Below are 19,596 nucleotides of genomic sequence, written 5' to 3'. Positions count from 1 at the left end.
ATGCTGAACTGGGGAATGAAGACACAGAGCGACAGCACACTGAACGGTTGACTGAAGACAAAGAGCGAAAACATGCTGAAATGGGTAATGAAGACACAGCGCGACAACACACTGAACTGCGGACTGAAGACAGAGAGGTACAACATGCTGAACTGGCGAATGAAGACAGAGAGGGACAACATGCTGAACTGGGGAATGAAGACCCAGTGCGACTATACGCTGAAGTGGGGAATGAAGACACAGAGTTACAACACACTGAACTGGGTAAGGAAGACAGAGAGGAACAACATGCTGAACTGAGGAATGAAGACACAGAGCGACAACAGACTGAACTGGGGAATGAAGGCACAGAGCGACAACACACTGAACTGGAGAATGGAGACAGAGAGGAACAACACACTGAACTGGGGAATGATGACACAGAGAGACAACACACTGAACGAGGGAATGAAGACAGAGAGCAACAACACACTGAACTGGAGAATGGAGAAGTGAGGGCCAACACGCTGAACTGGGGAATGAAGACACAGAGTGACAACACGCTGAACTGAGGAATGAAGACACAGAGTGACATCACACTGAACTGAGGAATGAAGACAGAGCGACAACACACTGAACTGGGGAATGAAGACAGAGCGACAACACACTGAACTGGGGAATGAAGACAGAGCGACAACACACTGAACTGGGGAATGAAGACAGAGCGACAACACACTGAACTGGGGAATGAAGACAGAGCGACAACACACTGAACTGGGGAATGAAGACAGAGCGACAACACACTGAACTGGGGAATGAAGGCACAGAGCGACAACACACTGAACTGGGGAATGAAGGCACAGAGTGACAACATGCTGAACTGGGGAATGAAGGCACAGAGTGACAACATGCTGAACTGGGGAATGAAGACAGAGCGACAACACACTGAACTGGGGAATGAAGGCACAGAGTGACAACATGCTGAACTGGGGAATGAAGGCACAGAGTGACAACATGCTGAACTGGGGAATGAAGACAGAGCGACAACACACTGAACTGGGGAATGAAGGCACAGAGTGACAACATGCTGAACTGGGGAATGAAGACAGAGCGACAACACACTGAACTGGGGAATGAAGGCACAGAGTGACAACATGCTGAACTGGGGAATGAAGACAGAGCGACAACATGCTGAACTGGGGAATGAAGACAGAGCGACAACATGCTGAACTGGGGAATGAAGACAGAGCGACAACATGATGAACTGGATATGAAGGCACAGCGCGACACCGTGCTGAACTGCCTCAAGTAGTAAAAGTGCTTTGGTTGGCATGCGCTAGGTAGTGAGGGCTCGGGAGAAAGCACCCGAATCTGAAAAGGCAACAGAAGGTCAGTGGCTCTGTGCTTTTTGCGTTTCAAACAATACTGACATTCTGGATGGGTGGCTGAGAAATCCATGGGATCTGTCTTGATCGCATCTGTCATTTATTTTGCAGTGTGGTGTGTTCAACCACAGTTTGCCTGTTAATCCACATTTACCTCTTGTTAATCCAGAATGTTCATGTCTTAGATAGATGTTTTAAACTTTTTTAGCTTTCTGAACTTGCATCGTTTATTATTCTTTGTTCAAAAACCATGGCATCTTGTGGTTTTATTCTCTTAGCAAGTGCCTTGGATCTCAAATTTTAGCTACATCAAACAAAACATTACTGGTGCCTAACTGGATCTTACCAAAAACCAGGATGTCTGGTCCAGGATCATAACAAAAGTCAACAAGAAATAAAACCAGACAGTCCACCCGGCATCAACCTAGGCACCAGCAAACTCAGCCCTGTCACCCCTGCAAAGTCCTCCTTACTAACATCTGGGGGCTAGTGCCAAAATCGGAAGAGCTGTCTCCAAGACTAGTCAAGCAACAGCCTGACATGGTCATACTCACGGAATCATACTTTACAGAAAATGTCCCAGACACCAGCATCACCATCCCTGGGTATGTCCTGTCCCACTGGCAGGACAGACCCAGCAGAGGTGGCGGCACAGTGGTATACAGTCGGGAGGGAGTTGCCCTGGGAGTCCTCAACATCAACTCCGGACCCCATGAAGTTTCATTGCAGCAAGTTAAACATGGGCAAGGAAACCTCTAGCTGGTTATTATGAGCACCCCATTTCCACCCCCCAGCCCCTCAGCTGATGAATCAGTGCTACTCCATGTTGAACACCACTTGGAGGAAGCATTGAAGGTGGCAAGGGTGCAGAATGTACTCTGGGTGGGGGACTTCAATGTCCATCACCAAGAGTGGCTCAAGAGCACCACTACTGACCGAGGTGGCCAAGTCCTAAAGGACATAGCTACTGGACTGGGTCTGCGGCAGGTGGTGAGGGAACCAACAAGAGGGAAAAACATACTTGACCTCATCCTCACCAATCTACCCGAGCAATTGCATCTATTCATGATGTTATCTGTAGGAACGTCTACCACACAGTCATTGTGGAGACGAAGTCCCTTCCTCACATTGAGGATACCCTCCATCATGTTGTGTGGCACTACCACTGTGCTAAATGGGATGGATTTCGAACAGGTCTAGCAACTCAAGACTGGACATCCATGAGGTGCTGTGGGCCATCAGTAGCAGCAGAATTGTACTCAAACACAATCTGTAACCTCCTGGCCTGGCATATCTCCCACTCTACCATTACCATCAAGCCAGGGGATCAACTCTGGTTTAATGAAGGCTGCAGGAGGACATGCTAGGAGCAGCACCAGGCATATCAAAAAATGAGGTGTCAACCTGGTGAAGCTATAACACAGGACTACTTGCGTGGCAAACAGCATACGCAGCAAGTGATAGACAGAGCTAAGCGATCCCACAACCAACGATCAGATCTAAGCTCTGCAGTCCTACCACATCCAGTCATGAATGGTGGTGGACAATTAAACAATTGAGGAGGAGGCTCCACAAATATCCCCATCCTCAATGGTGGGGGAGTCCAGCACATCAGTGCAAAAGATAAGGCTGAAGCATTTGCAACAATCTTCAGCCAGAAGTGCCGAGTGGATGATCCATCTCAGCCTCCTCTGGAGGCCCACAGCATCACAGATGTCAGTCTTCAGCCAATTCAATTCACTCTATATGATACTAAGGAACAGCTGAAGGCCCTGGATACTGCAAAGGCTTTGGGGCCTGACAACATTCCAGCAATAGTACTGAAAACATGTGCTCCAAAACTTGACGCACCCCTAGCCAAGCTGTTCCAGTACAGCTACAACACTGGCATCTACCCGGCTATGTGGAAAATTGCCCAGGTATGTCCTGTGCACAAAAAGCAGGACAAATCCAACCCGGCCAATTACTGCCCCATCAATTTTGTCTCGATCATCTTTGTAATGGAAGGGGTCATCAACAGTGCTATCAAGCGGCACTTGCTTAGCAATAATCTGCATACTGACGCCCAGTTTGTCTTCCGCCAGGGCCACTCAGCTCCTGACCTCATTGGTTCAAACATGGGAAAATGCTGCCTTGATGTCAAGGGCAGTCACTTTCACCTCACCTCGAGAGTTCAGCTCTTTTGTCCAAGTGTGGGTATCAAGGAGCCCTAGCAAAACTAGAGTCAATGGGAATCAAGGGGAAATCTCTCCGCTGGTTGGGGTCATACCTAGCACAAAGGAAGATGGCTGTAGTTGTTGGAGGTCAGTCATCTCAGTCCCAGGACATCATTGCAGGAGTTCCTCAGGATAGTGTCCTCGGCCCAACCACCTTCACCTGCTTCATCAATGACCTTCCTTCCATCATAAGGTCAGAAGTGGGGATGTTCACTGACGGTTGCACAATGTTCAGCCCCATTCGCGACTCCTCAGATACTGAAGCAGTCCATGTCCAAATGCAGCAAGGCTTGGACAATATCAAGGCTTGTGCTAACAAGTGGCAAGTAACATTTGTGCCACACAAATGCCAGGCAATGACCATCTCCAACATGAATCTAACCATCTCCCCTTGGCATTCAATGGCATTACCACCACTAAATCCCCACTATCAACATCCTGGGGGTTACCATTGACCAGAAACTGAGATGGACTAGCCATATAAATACTGTGGCTGCAAGAGCAGGTCAGAGGATAGGAATCTCCGGCGAGTAACTCACCTCCTGACTCCCCAAAGCCTGTCCATCATCTACAAGGCACAAGTCAGGAGTGTGATGGAATACTCCCCACTTGCCTGGCTGAGTGCAGCTCCAACAACACTCAAGAACCTCAAAACCATCCAGGACAAAGCAGTCTACTTGATCAGCATCCCATCCAGCACCTTAAACATTCACTCACTCCACCACCGACGCACAGTAGCAGCAGTGTGTACCATCTACAAGATGCACTGCAGGGACTCACCAAGTCTCCTTCGACAGCGCCTTCCAAACCCACAACCACTACCATCTAGAAGGACAAGGGCAGCAGATAGATGGGAACACCACCACCTGGAAGTTCCCCTCCAAGTCACTCACCATCCTGACTTGGAAATATATCTTCGTTCCTTCACTGTCGCTGGGTCAAAATCCTGGAACTCCCTCCCTAACAGCACTGTGGATGTACCTACACCACATGGACTGTAGCGGTTCAAGAAGGCAGCTCACCACCACCTTCTCAAGGGCAATAAGGGATGGGCAACACAGCAACAACCACGCCCGTGAAAGAATAAATGAAAATAAATAAATTCTCTTTTACAATAAAATTCCTACTTGCAAAAAAATGTTTAAACAGCTGAGAGTGCCAGCAACTATTTACATACCTTCACATTGTTCATATTCATTATGTTCCCACAATCATCCATGTACTGCTTCAAGTCTCTATCCTGTAACAGGAACAAGAGCAAACAACAGTCAGAGCCAAATTATCAGAAAATATTAGCTTTGGATGAATTGTGTCTCATGGAAGGTGCAGACATCCAGTGGTGTTAAAGACCTGGATAAAGATCTTGAGGCAGGGGGTTGAGCTGGGCAAGGCAGTGTAACTAGAACTGGTCAGCATTGAGGACAGCCAGCTGGCTCAGCTCTTGGTCAACAGGATACTTGGGGTTGTATTTTGTGAAGGCTGTTAAGGGGCCCCAACTCTGTAGTAAAAAGCTGCCCCTGAGCCTGCACTCAGTGGCAGTGGAACCTGCTCAGCAAGCTTCCCAAAGGGTGGCAGTCTGTGGACCTGGTGTCCCAGTCGGGGAGCTGGCAGCTCAGAGGCCTGAGTGCTACCACTGGGAGAGGTGATTGCTGCTGAGGAACGCAAGAGGTGGAGGGCCTATGGTGGAAAAAATAGGAAAAAAAAGGCAAAAGCAATTCATGTGTTGGGGAGGGAATCCCACTGGGAATGTTGTTGGGGATGAGTGGGACCACCTTCCTTGCCCATAGCCCTCTCTTTGATCCAAAGATCATTTCTCCCAACTGTCCCCCTCCCCCTACCTCCCTACCTCCCCAGGCCGCCACTGGCAGGCTGCCTCCATTTATCTGGCAGCACATGGTGGCAGCATTGCCCATGTCAGTATGATACTGAAGGTACCATAAAATGGTCCCTAATTGGGCCTTTAGTTCTGGAATTCAGCTGCTCACCTTCTTGGATTCAGCAGCTTCTCCATATCTGGTCCCAATGTCAGTAAATTGAGCCAATGGCATAACTGTCACAGGGAGCCGACCCAAACTGGTCCCCCACAATTTAGCTGGTACTTTCTTCCCAGGCTGCCTCCCGGGGTCCAGTAAAATCCAGGCCTTGATGTCCAATGCTCAGGATTGACCAGAGTGAGGTGCCAGGGAAGGGTTTTGCAGTGAGTGAGTGGAGTTTGTGATGGATTATTGTATCATTAAGTTGCACAGTGGGATAATAACCAGACAGAAATATAAAGAAGTAACAAGATAGGAAAAGGCCATTCATCTGAACCAGTCCGCATCTAGTTTAGTCTCCACATTGGTAAATAGGACCACCTCTGTTTTTGATGTACACTAATGACCTGAACTTGGGGTACAGTGCATAATTTCAAAATTTGAAGGTGACATGGAACTTGTAAGTGTAGTAAACAGTGAAGAGGATAGTGGTAGGCCTCAAGGGGACATAGACAGGTTGATGGAATGATAGAATCACAGGATACCCCACTGTCTCCTCCCACGAGTCCAAAAAACAGCCATTCACCACAGCTCTGTCTCTTTTCCTTAGCCAATTTTGTAACCATGCTGTTATTGCTCCTATTATCTCATTTCTTTCAATAACTGTTAATAAGTCTAAGCTGTTGGACTTCATCAAATACCATTTGAAGTCCATATGCACCATCTATCAAGCTAGTTTGGTCCCAGCTGGAGTATTGTGTCCAATTCCAGACAGAGCCTCCACTCAGAGGGTGGTGAACCTTGGAATTCTCTGCCCAGAGGGCAGTGGAGGCTCAGTCATTCAGTGTGTTCAAGACGGAGAGCGATAGTTTTCTACATATTAAAAACATCTAGGGATATGGGAATAGTGCAGGAAAATGGCGTTGAAGTAGAAGATCAGCCATGATCTCATTGGAGCTGAATGGCCTCCTGCTCCTATTTATTATGTTCTAAATGTTAGAAAGAACGTGAAGTCATTGTTGTGGATACAGTAGAGATTTATTAGTATGGTTCCAGCGATGTGGAATCACAGTCATGTGGATAGACTGCAGAAGGTGGATTGACCTGTTTGGGGCACAGAAAGCTAAGAGGGCACTTGACAGAGATGTTTAAAAATGTGAAGATTTAAACAGAGTAAATAAAGTGAGTCTGTCCCCAATATCTGAAGGGTTGATACCCAGGGGGACACAGATTTAAGGTGATTTACAAAGAAACAGAGTCGATTTGAAGAAAACCCTCTTTTCCCAGTGAGTGGTTAGGATTTGGAGTGTACTGTCCGACAGCAGAGTGGATACACATTCAACAGGGAATTGGATAAATACATTGGGAAAAAATTGCAGGGAGATGGGAAAGGAGCAAGGGATCAGAACACAATCAGATTGCTCTTGCAAAGAGCCGAGACAGACATGATAGTTTCTGTGCTGGAATTGTCTATGATTCTATCAGAAGCAGTGCAGAGTTTTAAAATCACACCTGATGGAATAGACATTGTGTGTGATTTTCTCCTCTTCCTCAGTATCTCCGTCAGCTTCTCCGATTGGATTGACAAACATTAGTCCCCACTTCTGGGGCTGGTAATAATGTTCTCATGGTGTAGAGTGGATCACAATGTCACTGTCCCTGACTGGCTGAGATCTGTGGCTGTGGGGTGGATCAGAGTCACAGAATACTGTCCCTCCCGCTCAAGACAGCAGATTATAGCCGATCATCAGACAATGAGAGATTATACCAACCGGATTCTCTTACCAAGTATTCAAAGACCAGCGTTAGTGATTTCTCCGTGTGGATGATATCATGCAGCGTCACAATGTTGGCATGTTTGAGATCCTTCAGTAAGGACACTGTTAGCAGAAAGATAATATAGATAATCAATATCATTCACTGAGCAAAGGAGGAATCTGTAGTCAGTCTTCCTTAATATAGGTTAAAACACAAAACTCAGAAACCAGGCACAGGCTCCCTTTTCCTCACCACACTGGTGAAAACCAGCTCTTATATATACTTAAGGATAATGCTCTAACCTTTCCCAAATTCGGAATACCTGCTGTCAATTACAGCGAGAGCATGCACTTCATTGTGATAGAATTGCAAAGTTAACACCCTAAACAGTATCAGGTTTCAGATCGCTTCTTCTGAATCACTTCCCTTGGCACCAAAACTCATTTCACTCTTGTTTTCTACCTGACCTGTGACTATAACTGGTATAGACAAACTGAGCACAAACCCACATTATAATCTCAGCCAGTGACCCTAACCTGCATTATAATCTCTCAGTCAGTGACCCTAACCCATGTTTTAATCTCTCAACCAGTGACCCTAACCCACATTATAATCTCTCAGTCAGTGACCCTAACCCATGTTTTAATCTCTCAACCAGCGACCCTAACCCACGTTATAATCTCAGCCAGTGACCCTAACCTGCATTATAATCTCTCAGTCAGTGACCCTAACCCATGTTTTAATCTCTCAACCAGTGACCCTAACCCACATTATAATCTCTCAGTCAGTGACCCTAACCCATGTTTTAATCTCTCAACCAGCGACCCTAACCCACGTTATAATCTCAGCCAGTGACCCTAACCTGCATTATAATCTCTCAGTCAGTGACCCTAACCCATGTTTTAATCTCTCAACCAGTGACCCTAACCCACATTATAATCTCTCAGTCAGTGACCCTAACCCGTGTTATAATCTCTCAGCCAGTGACCCTAAACCACGTTATAATCTCTCAGCCAGTGACCCTAACCCATGTTTTAATCTCTCAACCAGTGACCCTAACCCACGTTATAATCTCAGCCAGTGACCCTAACCTGCATTATAATCTCTCAGCCAGTGACCCTAACCTGCATTATAATCTCTCAGCCAGTGACCCTAACCCACGTTATAATCTCTCAGCCAGTGACCCTAACCCACGTTATAATCTCTCAGTCAGTGACCCTAACCCACGTTATAATCTCTTAGCCAGTGACCCTAACCCACGTTATAATCTCTTAGCCTGTGATCCTAACCCACCATCTGGAAGTTCCCATCCAAGCCACTCACCACCCTGATTTAGAATTGTACGAACACACAACGTACGAATTAGGAGTAAGAACATAGGAACAGTGTACAAGATTATGAGGGGCATGGACAGGGTGGATAGGGAGCAGCTGTTCCCCTTAATTGAAGGGTCAGTCACAAGGGGACATAAATTCAAGGTGAGGGGCAGGAGGTTTAGGGGGGATGTGAGGAAAAACATTTTTACCCAGAGGGTGGTGATGGTCTGGAATGCACTGCCTGGGACACTTGGCATGTCATAACATTGAAGGCTGTGGGCCAAGTGCTGGTAAATGGGATTAGGTAGGTAGGTCAGGTGTTTCTCACGTGTCGGTGCAGACTCAATGGGCCGAAGGGCCTCTTCTGCACTGTGATTATGTGAACAGAAGGCCATTCAGCCCATCAAGCCTGCTCCGCCATTCAATACGATCATGGCTGATCGAACACTTCAATGTCTTTAACCACACTATCCCCATAACCCTTTGTTATTGTTGATCAGAAATTTATCAATCTCTACCTTAAACATACTCAAAGACTGAGCTTCCACGGCCCTCTGGGGTAGAGGTTCAGCACCCTGTGAGTAAAGAAATTTCTCCTCATCTCACTCCTAAGAGGCTTCCCCCTTATTTTGAACTTGTGTCCCCTGGTTCTAGACTCCCCAACCAGGGGAAACATCTTACCTGCATTTACCCTGTCTACCCCTTTAAGTACTTTGAAGGTTTCAATGAGATCACCTCTCACTCTTCAAAACTCTCGAGAATGCAGGCCCAATTTCCCCAATCTCTCTTCATATGACATTCCCGCCATCCCCAGAACAAGTCTGATGAACCTTCATTGCACTCTCCCTATGGCAGTAATATCCTTTGAGGTAAGGGGGCTAAAACTGCACACAGTATTCCTAGTGCAGTTTAACCAAGCCTCTATACAATTGAAGCAAGACTTCACGACTGTACTCAAATCCTCCTGTGATAAAGGCTAACAGCCCATTAGCCTTCCTAATTGCCTGCTGCACTTCCATGTTAGCTTTCGGTGACTTATGGACAAGGACACCCAGGTCCCTTTGTACATCTATCACATTCTAATCTTTTACCATTTAGGAAATGAACATCTGTTCCTTCTACCAAAATTGATAACTTCACATTTTTCCACATTATATTCCATCTGCCATGCTCCTGCCCACTCACTAAGCCTGTCCGAATCCTCCTGTAGCCGCTTTACATCTTCCTCACAACACACATTCCCACCTAGCTTTGTATCATCCATGAACTTGGAAATATTACATTTGGTCCCCACATCCAAATCATTGATATGTATTTGTGAACAGATGGGACCCGAGTACTGATCCCTGCAGCACTCCACTAGTCACAGCCTGCCAACATGAGAATGACCTGTTTATTCCTACTCTCTGTTTTCTGTCTGTTAACCATTCCTTAACCCATGCCAGTATATCACCTCCTATCCCATGTGCGTTAATTTTGCTAAACAACCTACTGTGGGGGACTTTATCAAAAGCCTTTTGAAAATCCAAGTATACTACGTCCATCGACTCTCCTTTATCAATTGTTTGTAACATCCTCAAAAAACTCCAAAAGTTTGTCTAACATGATTTCCCATTTGCAAATCCATGCTGACTATGCCCAATCAGGTCATGATTATCTAAGTATCCAGTTATCACATCCTTTATAATAGATTTGAGCACTTTCCCTATTACTGATGTCACGCTAACAGGTCTGTAGTTCCCTGTTTTCTCTCTCCCTCCCTTCTTAAATAGTGAGGTGACATTTGCTACCTTCCAATCTTCAGGAACCATTCCAGAATCGATAGAATTTTGGAAGATGATCACCAATGCATCCACTATCTCTACAGCAACGTCTCCCAACACTATGGGATGCAGAATATCAGGTCCCACGGACTTATCAACTTCCAGTCCCATTAATTTTTCCAATAAAACCTTCTTACTTGTACTAATTGCCTTCAACTCATCATTCTCCCTAGTCCCTTGGACCTCTAAATCTAGGCGATTTCCTGTATCTTCCTCAGTGGAAACAGACACAAAGTCATCATTTAGTTTCATCATGTAGGTCACATGCTGGAACTGTATAAAACACTGATTAGGCCACAGCTGGAATCGTGTACACAATTCTGGTCACCACATTACAGGAAGGACAAAATTGCTCTGGACAGAGTGCAGACGAGATTTGCAACATAACGAACAAACGAATTAGGAGGAGGAGTAGGCCACTCGGCCCCTCGGTCCTGCTCTGCCATTCAATAAGATCATTGCTGATCTGAATGTAACCTCAGCCCCACATTCCTGCCTACCCCCGATAATTAACAAGAGGGTGAAAGGTTAAGAGTCTATCTAGCTCTGCCTTAAAAATATTCAAAGACTCTGCTTCCACTGCCTTTTGAGGAAGAGAGTTCCAAAGACTCTCAACCCTCAGAGAAAAAATTTCTCCTTATCTCTGTCTTAAATGAGCGACCCCTTATTTTTAATCAGTGACCCCTAGTTCGAGATTCTCCCACAAGAGGAAACATCCTCTCCACATCCAACCTGTCAAGGCCACTCAGGATCTTAAAGGTTTCAATCAAGCCGCCTCTTACTCTTCTGAATTCCAGCAGATGGATACAAGCCTAACCTGTCCAACCTTTCCTCATAGGACAACCCGCCCGTCCCTGGTATTAGCCTAGTAAACCTTCTCTGAACTGCTTCTAACACATTTACATCTTTCCTTAAGTAAGGAGACCAATACTATACACAGAACTCCAGGTGGGGTCTCACCAGTGCCCTGTACACCTGAAGCATAACTTTTGTAATCAATTCCCCTCAAAATAAATGATAACATTCTATTAGCTTTCCTAATTACTTGCTGTACCTGCATACTAGCCTTTTGTGATTCATGCACTAGGACACCTAGATCCTTCTGAATTTTGTCTGCAAAGGGAACGGAGTATAAAAATAGGGAAGTCTTGCTAAAACTATATAAGGCACCAGTTAGACCACACCTGGAATACTGTGAACAGTTTTGGTCCCCTTATCTAAGGAAAGATATACTGGCATTAGAGATGTCCAGAGAAGGTTCACTAGGCCGATCCCGGGGTTGGAGGGATCTTATGAGGAGAGGTTGAGTAGGTTTGGCCTGTACTCATTGGAGTTTAGAAGAATGAGAGGCGACCTTATTGAAACATATAAGATTCTTATGGGGCTTGACAGGGTAGATGCTGAGAGGTTGTCCCCCCTTGTGGGAGAGTCTAGGACCAGAGGGCATAACCTCAGAGTAAGGGGGCGCCCATTTAAGACAGAGATGAGGAGGAATTTCTTCTCTCAGATGGTAGTGAATCTATGGAATTCTTTACCGCAGAGGGCTGTAGAGGCTGGGTCGTTAAGTATATTCAAGTTGAGATGGACAGATTTTTAATCAGTAAGGGAATCAAGGGTTATGGGAAAAAGGCAGGAAAGGAGTTGAGGATTATCAGATCAGTCATGATCTCATTGAATGGCAGAGCAGACTTGATAGGCCAAATGGCCTACTTCTGCTTCCACGTCTTATGGTCTTATCCTCTCACCATTTAGATAATAAGCTTCTTTATTCTTCCTGTCAAAATAGACAATTTCACATTTGCCTACATTATACTACATTTGTCAGATCTTTGCCCACACACTTAATCTATCTATGTCCATTTGTAGCCTCCTTATGTCCTCTTCACAATTTACTTTCCTGTCTATCTTTGTGGTATCAGCAAATTTAGCAACCATTCCTTCAGTCTTCATCCAAATCATTTATATAAATTGTAAAAAGTTGAGGCCCCAGCACTGATCCCTGTGGCACACCACTCATCACATCCTGCCAACCAGAAAAAGGTCCATTTATGCCAACTCTCTGCTTCCTGTTAGCTAGCCAATCTTCTATCCATGCCAATATGTTATCCCCTACACCATGGGCCTTTATTTTCTGCAATAACCTTTGATGCAGCACCTTATCAAATGCCTTCTTGAAATCTAAGTGCAATACATCTACCAATTCCCCTTTATCCACAGCACATGTGACTCCTTCAGAGTAATTGACTTAAAAGGTTTAATTTAAAGGGATAAGTCATGGCAGGTGCGCTCAAAGCCGTGGTGTGCTCCTCATGCTCCATGTGGGAAGCCGGGGACATTTCCAGTGCCCGGGACCAGCATGGGTGCAGGAAGTGTGTCCAGCTGCAGCTCCTGGAAGCTCGGGTTTCAGAGCTGGAACGGCGGCTGGGAACAATGGGGAGCATCTGTGAGTCTGAGAGCATCGTGGATAGCACGTTCAGAGAGGTGGTCACACCACAGATGAAGGGACTTGAGGAAGGAAGGGAATGGGTGACCACCAAGCAGTCCAAGAGAAACAGGCAGGTAGTTCAGCAGTCCCCTGGGGTCCAGCTCGCAAATCAGTATTCCATTTTGGAGGCTGATTAGGGCGTTGGTTCCTCCAAGGAGTGTGGACAGAGCCAAGCTTCTGGCACCACAAGCAGCCTGTCTGTACAGGAGGGGAGGAAGGGAGGAAGAGCAATAGTAACAGGGGATTCTATAGTCAGGAGAACAGATAGGCGCTACTGTGGCTGTCAACGTGACTCCAGGATGGAATGTTGCCTCCCTGGTGCCAGGGTCCGGGATGTCACTGAACGGCTGCAGGGCATCCTGAAGGAGGAGGATGATAAGGCAGAGGTCATGGTACATGTTGGTACCAATGACATAGGTAGAAAGAGGGATGAGGTCTTGCATCAAGAATTTAGGAAGTAGACTGAAAAGCAAGACCTCTCAGGTTGTAATCTCTGGATTACTCCCAGTGCCATGTGCTAGCGAGCTCAGAAATAGGAGAATAGTACAGATGAATACGTGGCTTAAGAGTTGGTGCAGGAGGGAGGGTATTAGATTCCTGGATCACTGGGACCATTTCTGGGGAAGGTGGGACTTGTACAAGCGGGGACGGTCTACCTCTGAACCAGAGCGGGACTAACATCCTTGCGGGTGGGTTTGCTAGTGCTGTTGGGAGGAGTTTAAAATAATTCGGCAGGGGGAGGGGACACAGAATGTTAGGAGAATAGGGACACATCACAATACAGTAAAACAATCAAGTCAGAGGGAGTACAGCTGCAATAAGCTTCAAGGGAGTAAGGCCAAGCTGGATGGCCTCTACTTTAATGCCAGGAGTATTACAGGTAAAACGGATGAGTTAAGGGTGAGGATTGACACGTGGAATTGTGATATCACTGAGACGTGGTTGAGGGAAGGGCAGGATTGGCAGCTCAATATTCCAGGATATAGAATCTTCAGGCGAGACAGGGGAGGGGGTAAAAGAGGAGGAAGCATTGCATTATTAGTTAAGGAATCAGTTACTGCAGTAAGGAGAGATGATATCTTGGAGGGAGCATTGAATGAAGCTTTGTGGGTAGAGCTTAGGAATAAGGGGCAACCACATTATTAGGTGTTTATTATAGACCCCCAGATAGTCAGCGGGAAATTGAGGTGCAAATATGTGCACAATTTGTGGTGGTGTGTAAAAACAATAACAATAGGGTAATTATATTAGGTGATTTCATCTTTCCCAACATTAATTGGGATAGACATAGTGTTAAGGGCTTGTATGGAATGAATTTCTTAAAATGTGTACAGGAGAACTTTTTAGGTCAATATGTTGAGGGTCCAACAATGGACGGCGCAGTGCTGGACCTAATTCTGGGGAATGAAGCCAGACAGGTGGCTGAGGTGGTGGTGGGCGAGCATTTTAGCGATAGTGACCACAACAAGGTACAGTTTAAGTTTGTTATGGACAAAGAAATCGACAAGTTGCAAAAAAATGTTTTGGATTGGGGGAGAGTGGATTTTAGTAAAATAAGGCAGGATCTGGCCAAGGTAGACTGGGAACAGTTACTTGTGGGGAAATCTACAGAGGAACAATGGGGGGGGGTGTTCAAAAAGGAAATGGGGAGGGTACAGGCTCAACATGTTCCCTCTAGGATGATAGGAAGAGAGCCATGGATGACCAGAGGTATTCAGGTTACGATGAGAAGGAAAATAGAGGTTTTTAGCAGGTACAAGGGAAATCAGCAAGTCAGCAGAGGCATTGGTGGAGTACAGAAAGTGCAGGTGGAGCTTAAGAAAGCAATTAGGAGAGCAAAGAGGGGATGTGAGAAAGCTCTGGCTGGTAAAAGTAGGGAAAATCCCAAGATATTCTATATCAATGGGAAGAGGATAACTAGGGAAAGAGTAGGGCCCATAAGGGACCAAGGGGACAATCTATGGGTGGAGCCAGAGGACATCGCTAGAGTGTTGAATGAATACTTCACGTCCGTCTTCACCTCAAGAGAATGAGGATGAAGGTATCGAACTCGGGGAGAGAGACTGTGAGGTTCTTAAGCAAATTGATATAGGGAGTGACAAGGTATTGGAGGTGTTGGCAGGCTTAAAAGTGGACAAATCTCCAGGTGTGGATGATTTGTGTCCCAGACTGCTGAGGGAGGCAAGGGAGGAGATCGCAGGGGCTCTGACCCAACTTTTTAATTCCTCTCTGGCCACAGGGATGGTGCCAGAGGACTGGAGAACAGCTAATGTGGTTCCACTATTTAAGAAGGGTTGTAGCGATAAGCCAGGGAACTACAGGCCAGTGAGTCTCACATTAGTGGTAGGGAAACTATTGGAGAAAATTCTGAAGGAGAGTATCTATCTCCACTTGGAGAGGCAAGGTTTGATCAGGGATAGTCAGCATGGCTTTGTCAGAGGGAGGTCATGCCTAACAAATTTGATTGAATTTTTTGAGGAGGTGACCAGGTGTGTAGATGAGGGTAGTGCAGTTGATGTAGTTTATATGGATTTCAGCAAAGCCTTTGACAAGGTCCCACATGGAAGACTTATAAAGAAGGCAAATGCACATGGGATACAGGGTAATTTGATAAGGTGGATTCAAAATTGGCTTAGTTGTAGGAGGCAGAGGGTGATGACAGAAGGATGCTTTAGTGACTGGAAGCCAGTGTCCAGCGGCGTACCACAGGGATCTGTGCTGGGTCCCCTATTATTTGCCATTTATATAAACGACATAGGATTAGTAAGTTTGCGGATGACACAAAGATTGGCCGGGTGGTTAACAGTGAGGTTGAGTGTCTTGGGCTACAGGAAGATATAGATGGGATGGTCAAATGGGCAGATAAGTGGCAGACGAATTTAACCCTGAAAAGTGTGAGGAGATACACTTTGGAAGGAGTAATTTGACAAGGAAGTATTTAATGAACGGCATGGCACTAGGAAGTTCTGAGGGACAAAGGGACCTTGGCGTGTGTGTCCATAGATCTCTGAAGGCAGAGGGGCATGTTAGTGGGGTGGTGAAAAACGCATATGGGACACTTGCCTTTATCAATCGAGGCATAGGTTACAAAAGTAGGGAGGTCATGTTGGAGTTGTATAGAACCTTGGTGAGGCCACAGCTGGAGTACTGTGTGCAGTTCTGGTCGCCACATTATAGGAAGGATGTGATTGCACTGGAGGGGGTGCAGAGGAGACTCACCAGGGTGTTGCCTGGGATGAAACATTTAAGTTATAAAGAGAGGTTGGATAGACTTGGGTTGTTTTCGTTGGAGCAGAGAAGACTGAGGGGCGACCTGATCGAGGTGTACAAGAGTATGAGGGGCATGGACAGGGTGGATAGGGAGCAGCTGTTCCCTTTAGTTGAAGGGGGCATAAGTTCAAGGTGAGGGGCAGGAGGTTTAGGGGGGATGTGAGGAAAAACCTTTTTACCCAGAGGGTGGTGACGGTCTGGAATGCACTGCCTGGGAGGGTGGTGGAGGCGGGTTGCCTCACATCCTTTAAAAAGTACCTGGATGAGCACTTGGCACATCATAACATTCAAGGCTATGGGCCAAGTGCTGGTAAATAGGATTAGGTAGGTAGGTCAGGTGTTTCTCACGTGTTGGTGCAGACTCGATGGGCCGAAGGGCCTCTTCTGCACTGTGATTCTGTGATTCTGATTTCAACTCCAATAAATCGGTTAAGCACGATTTCCCTTTTACAAAACCCTGTTGACTCTGTCTGATTGCCTTGAATTTTTCTAAGTGCCCTGCTATAACATCTTTAATAATAGCTTCTAACATTTTGCCTATATCAGATGTTAAGCTAACTGGCCTTAGTTTCCTGCTTTCTCTCTCTCTCCCTTTTTGAATCATGCAGTTATATTTGCTAACTTCCAATCTAATGGAACCTTCCCCGAATCTAGGGAATTTTGGAAAATTAAAACCAGTGCATCAACTATCTCACCAGCCACTTCTTTCAAGGCCTTAGGGTGAAGCCCATCTAGACCTGACGATTTGTCAACCCGCAGCCCCAACAATTTGCTTAATACCACTTCCCTGGTGACTGTAATTTTCCCGAGGTCCCCCCTCCCTTCCATTTCCTGGTTTACCACTATTTCCGGGATGTTACTTGTGTCCTCCATAGTGAAGACTAACTCAAAATACCTGTTTAATTCATCTGCCATTTCCCTACTTTCCATTATCAATTCCCGAGACGCACCCTCTGTAGGACCAACGCCCACTTCATTAACTCTTTTCTTATTTAAATATCTATAGAAACTCTTACTATCCATCTTTATGTTACTAGCTAGCTTTCTCTCATACTCTAATTTTTCCCTCCTTGTTAATCTTTTTGTCATCCTTTGCTGCTCTTTATGTTCTTTCCAATCTTCTGACCTGCCGCCGGTTTTTGCGTAATTATATGTTTTTTTTCGTTAAGTTTGATACTGTCTTTAACTTTTTTAGTTAACCACGGATGGTTGGCTCTTCCCTTGGAATTTTTCTTCCTCATTGGAATGTATATATTCTGAAATATCCCTTTAAATGTCTGCCACTGAACTTCTTTTGACATATCCCTTAGCCTCATTTGCTAATTCATTCTAACTAGCTCTGCTTCCATTCCCTCAATATAATAGTCTTGGGCACACTCATTTCTCCCTCGAAATGAATGTAAAATTCAATCATATTATGATCACTGATACCTAGGGATGCCTTCACTATGAACCTATCAATTAATCCTATCTTGTTGCTCAATACCAGGTCTAGTATAGCCTGCTCTCTGATTGACTTCAAGAAGCTAACCCGAAAACATTCTATGACCTCCTCATTCACACGACCTTTGCTCGTCTGATATTTCCAGTCCATATTTGGATTAAAAACCTCCATTATTAAAAAAAAAATTTTAATTCACAGGATGTGGGCTGAATATATTGCCCATCCCTAGTTGCCCTTGAGAAGGTGGTGGTGAGCTGCTTTCTTGAACTGCTGCAATCCATGTGCTGTAGGTACACCCACACTGAACTCCAACAACCACTATCATCTTCCTTTGTGCTAGGTATGACTCCAACCAGCGGAAACTTTTCCCCCTGATTCCCATCGACTCCAGTTTTGCTGGGGCTCCTTGATGCCACACTTGGTCAAATGCTGCCTTGATGTCAAGGGCAGTCACTCTCACCTCACCTCGGGAGTTCAGCTCTTTTGTCCATGTTTGGGCCAAGGCTGTAATGAGGTCAGGAGCTGAGTGATCCTGGCAGAACCCAAACTGGGCATCAGTGGGCAGGTTATTGCTAAGCAAGTGCCGCTTGATAACACTGTTGATGATCCCTTCCATTACTTTACTGATGATCGAGAATAGACTGATGGGGTGGTAATTGGTCAGGTTGGATTTGTCCTGATTTTTGTGTACAGGACATACCTGGGCAATTTTCCACTTAGCCAGGTAAATGCCAGTGTTGTAGCTGTACTGGAAAAGCTTGGCTAGGGGTGCGTCAAATTCTGGAGCACGAGTCTTCAGTACTATTGCTGGAATATTGTCAGTGCCCATAGCATTTGCAGTATCCAGTGCGTTCAGCCGTTTCTTGATATCATGTGGAGTGAATCGAATTGGCCGAAGACTGGCATCTGTGATGCTGGGGACCTCCGGAGGAGGCCAAGATGGATTATCCACTCAGCACTTCTGGCTGAAGGTTGTTGCAAATGCTTCAGCCTTATCTTTTGCACTGATGAGCTGGGCTCCTCCAGCATTGAGGGTGGGGATATTTGTGGAGCCTCCTCCTCCAGTGAGTTGTTTAATTGTCCACCACCATTCACGACTGGATGTGGCAGGGCTGCAAAGCTTGGATCTGATCCGTTAGTTGTGGGATCACTTAGCTCTGTCTATCACTTGCTGCTTATGCTGTTTGGCACGCAAGGAGCCCAGTTTTATGGCTTCACCAGGTTGACACCTCATTTTTAGGTATGTCTGGTGCGGCTCCTGACATGCCCTCCTGCACTCTTCATTTAACCAGGGTTGATTCCCTGACTTGATGGTAATGGCAGAGTGGGGGATATGCCGGGCCATAAATTTACAGATTGTGTTCGAGCACAATTCTGCTGCTGCTGATGGCCCACAGCGACTCATGGATGCCCAGTCTTAAGTTGCTAGATCTGTTTGAAATCTATCCCATTTAGCACGGTGGTAGTGCCACACAACACAATGGAGGGTATCCTCAATGTGAAGGTGGGGCTTCATCTCCACAATAACTGTGCGGTATCACTCCTACCAATACTGTCATGGACAGATGCATCTGCGGCAGGCAGGTTGGTGAGGATGAGGTCAAATATGTTTTCCCCTCTTGTTGGTTCCCTCACCACCTGCCACAGACCTAGTCTAGCAGCTATGTCCTTTAGGACTCGGCCAGCTCGGTCAGTAGTGGTGCTACCGAGCCACTCTTGGTGATGGACATTGAAGTCCCCCACCCAGAGTACATTCTGTGCCCTTGCCACCCTCAGTGCTTCCTCAAAGTGATGTTCAACATGGAGGAGCACTGATTCATCAGCTGAGGGAGGGCAGTACGTGGTAATCAGCAGGAGGTTTCCTTGCCCATGTTTGACCTGATGCCCTGAGACCTCATGGGGTCTGGAGTGGATGTTGAGGACTCGCAGGGCAACTGGTAGGGTACT

General features: G+C 46.1%; 1 protein-coding gene across 1 annotated transcript in view; it reads right to left on the bottom strand.

Annotated features, from left to right (window-relative positions):
- LOC144682287 (cyclin-dependent kinase 16-like) overlaps window positions 1–19,596 on the bottom strand; it is a gene marked incomplete at its 5' end in the record, with an annotated part of 398,100 nt that overhangs the window by 343,088 nt on the left and 35,416 nt on the right. Inside the window, 2 exons of the mRNA XM_078544764.1 lie at window positions 4,758–4,820; window positions 7,339–7,433. Coding sequence (XP_078400890.1) covers window positions 4,758–4,820; window positions 7,339–7,433 — 158 coding nt within the window. The remainder of the gene's footprint in view (window positions 1–4,757; window positions 4,821–7,338; window positions 7,434–19,596) is intronic.

Source organism: Cetorhinus maximus, chromosome 6, assembly GCF_964194155.1.
Source record: "Cetorhinus maximus chromosome 6, sCetMax3.hap1.1, whole genome shotgun sequence".
NCBI lineage: Eukaryota > Metazoa > Chordata > Chondrichthyes > Lamniformes > Cetorhinidae > Cetorhinus > Cetorhinus maximus.
This window is presented reverse-complemented; position numbering and strand designations above follow the sequence as displayed.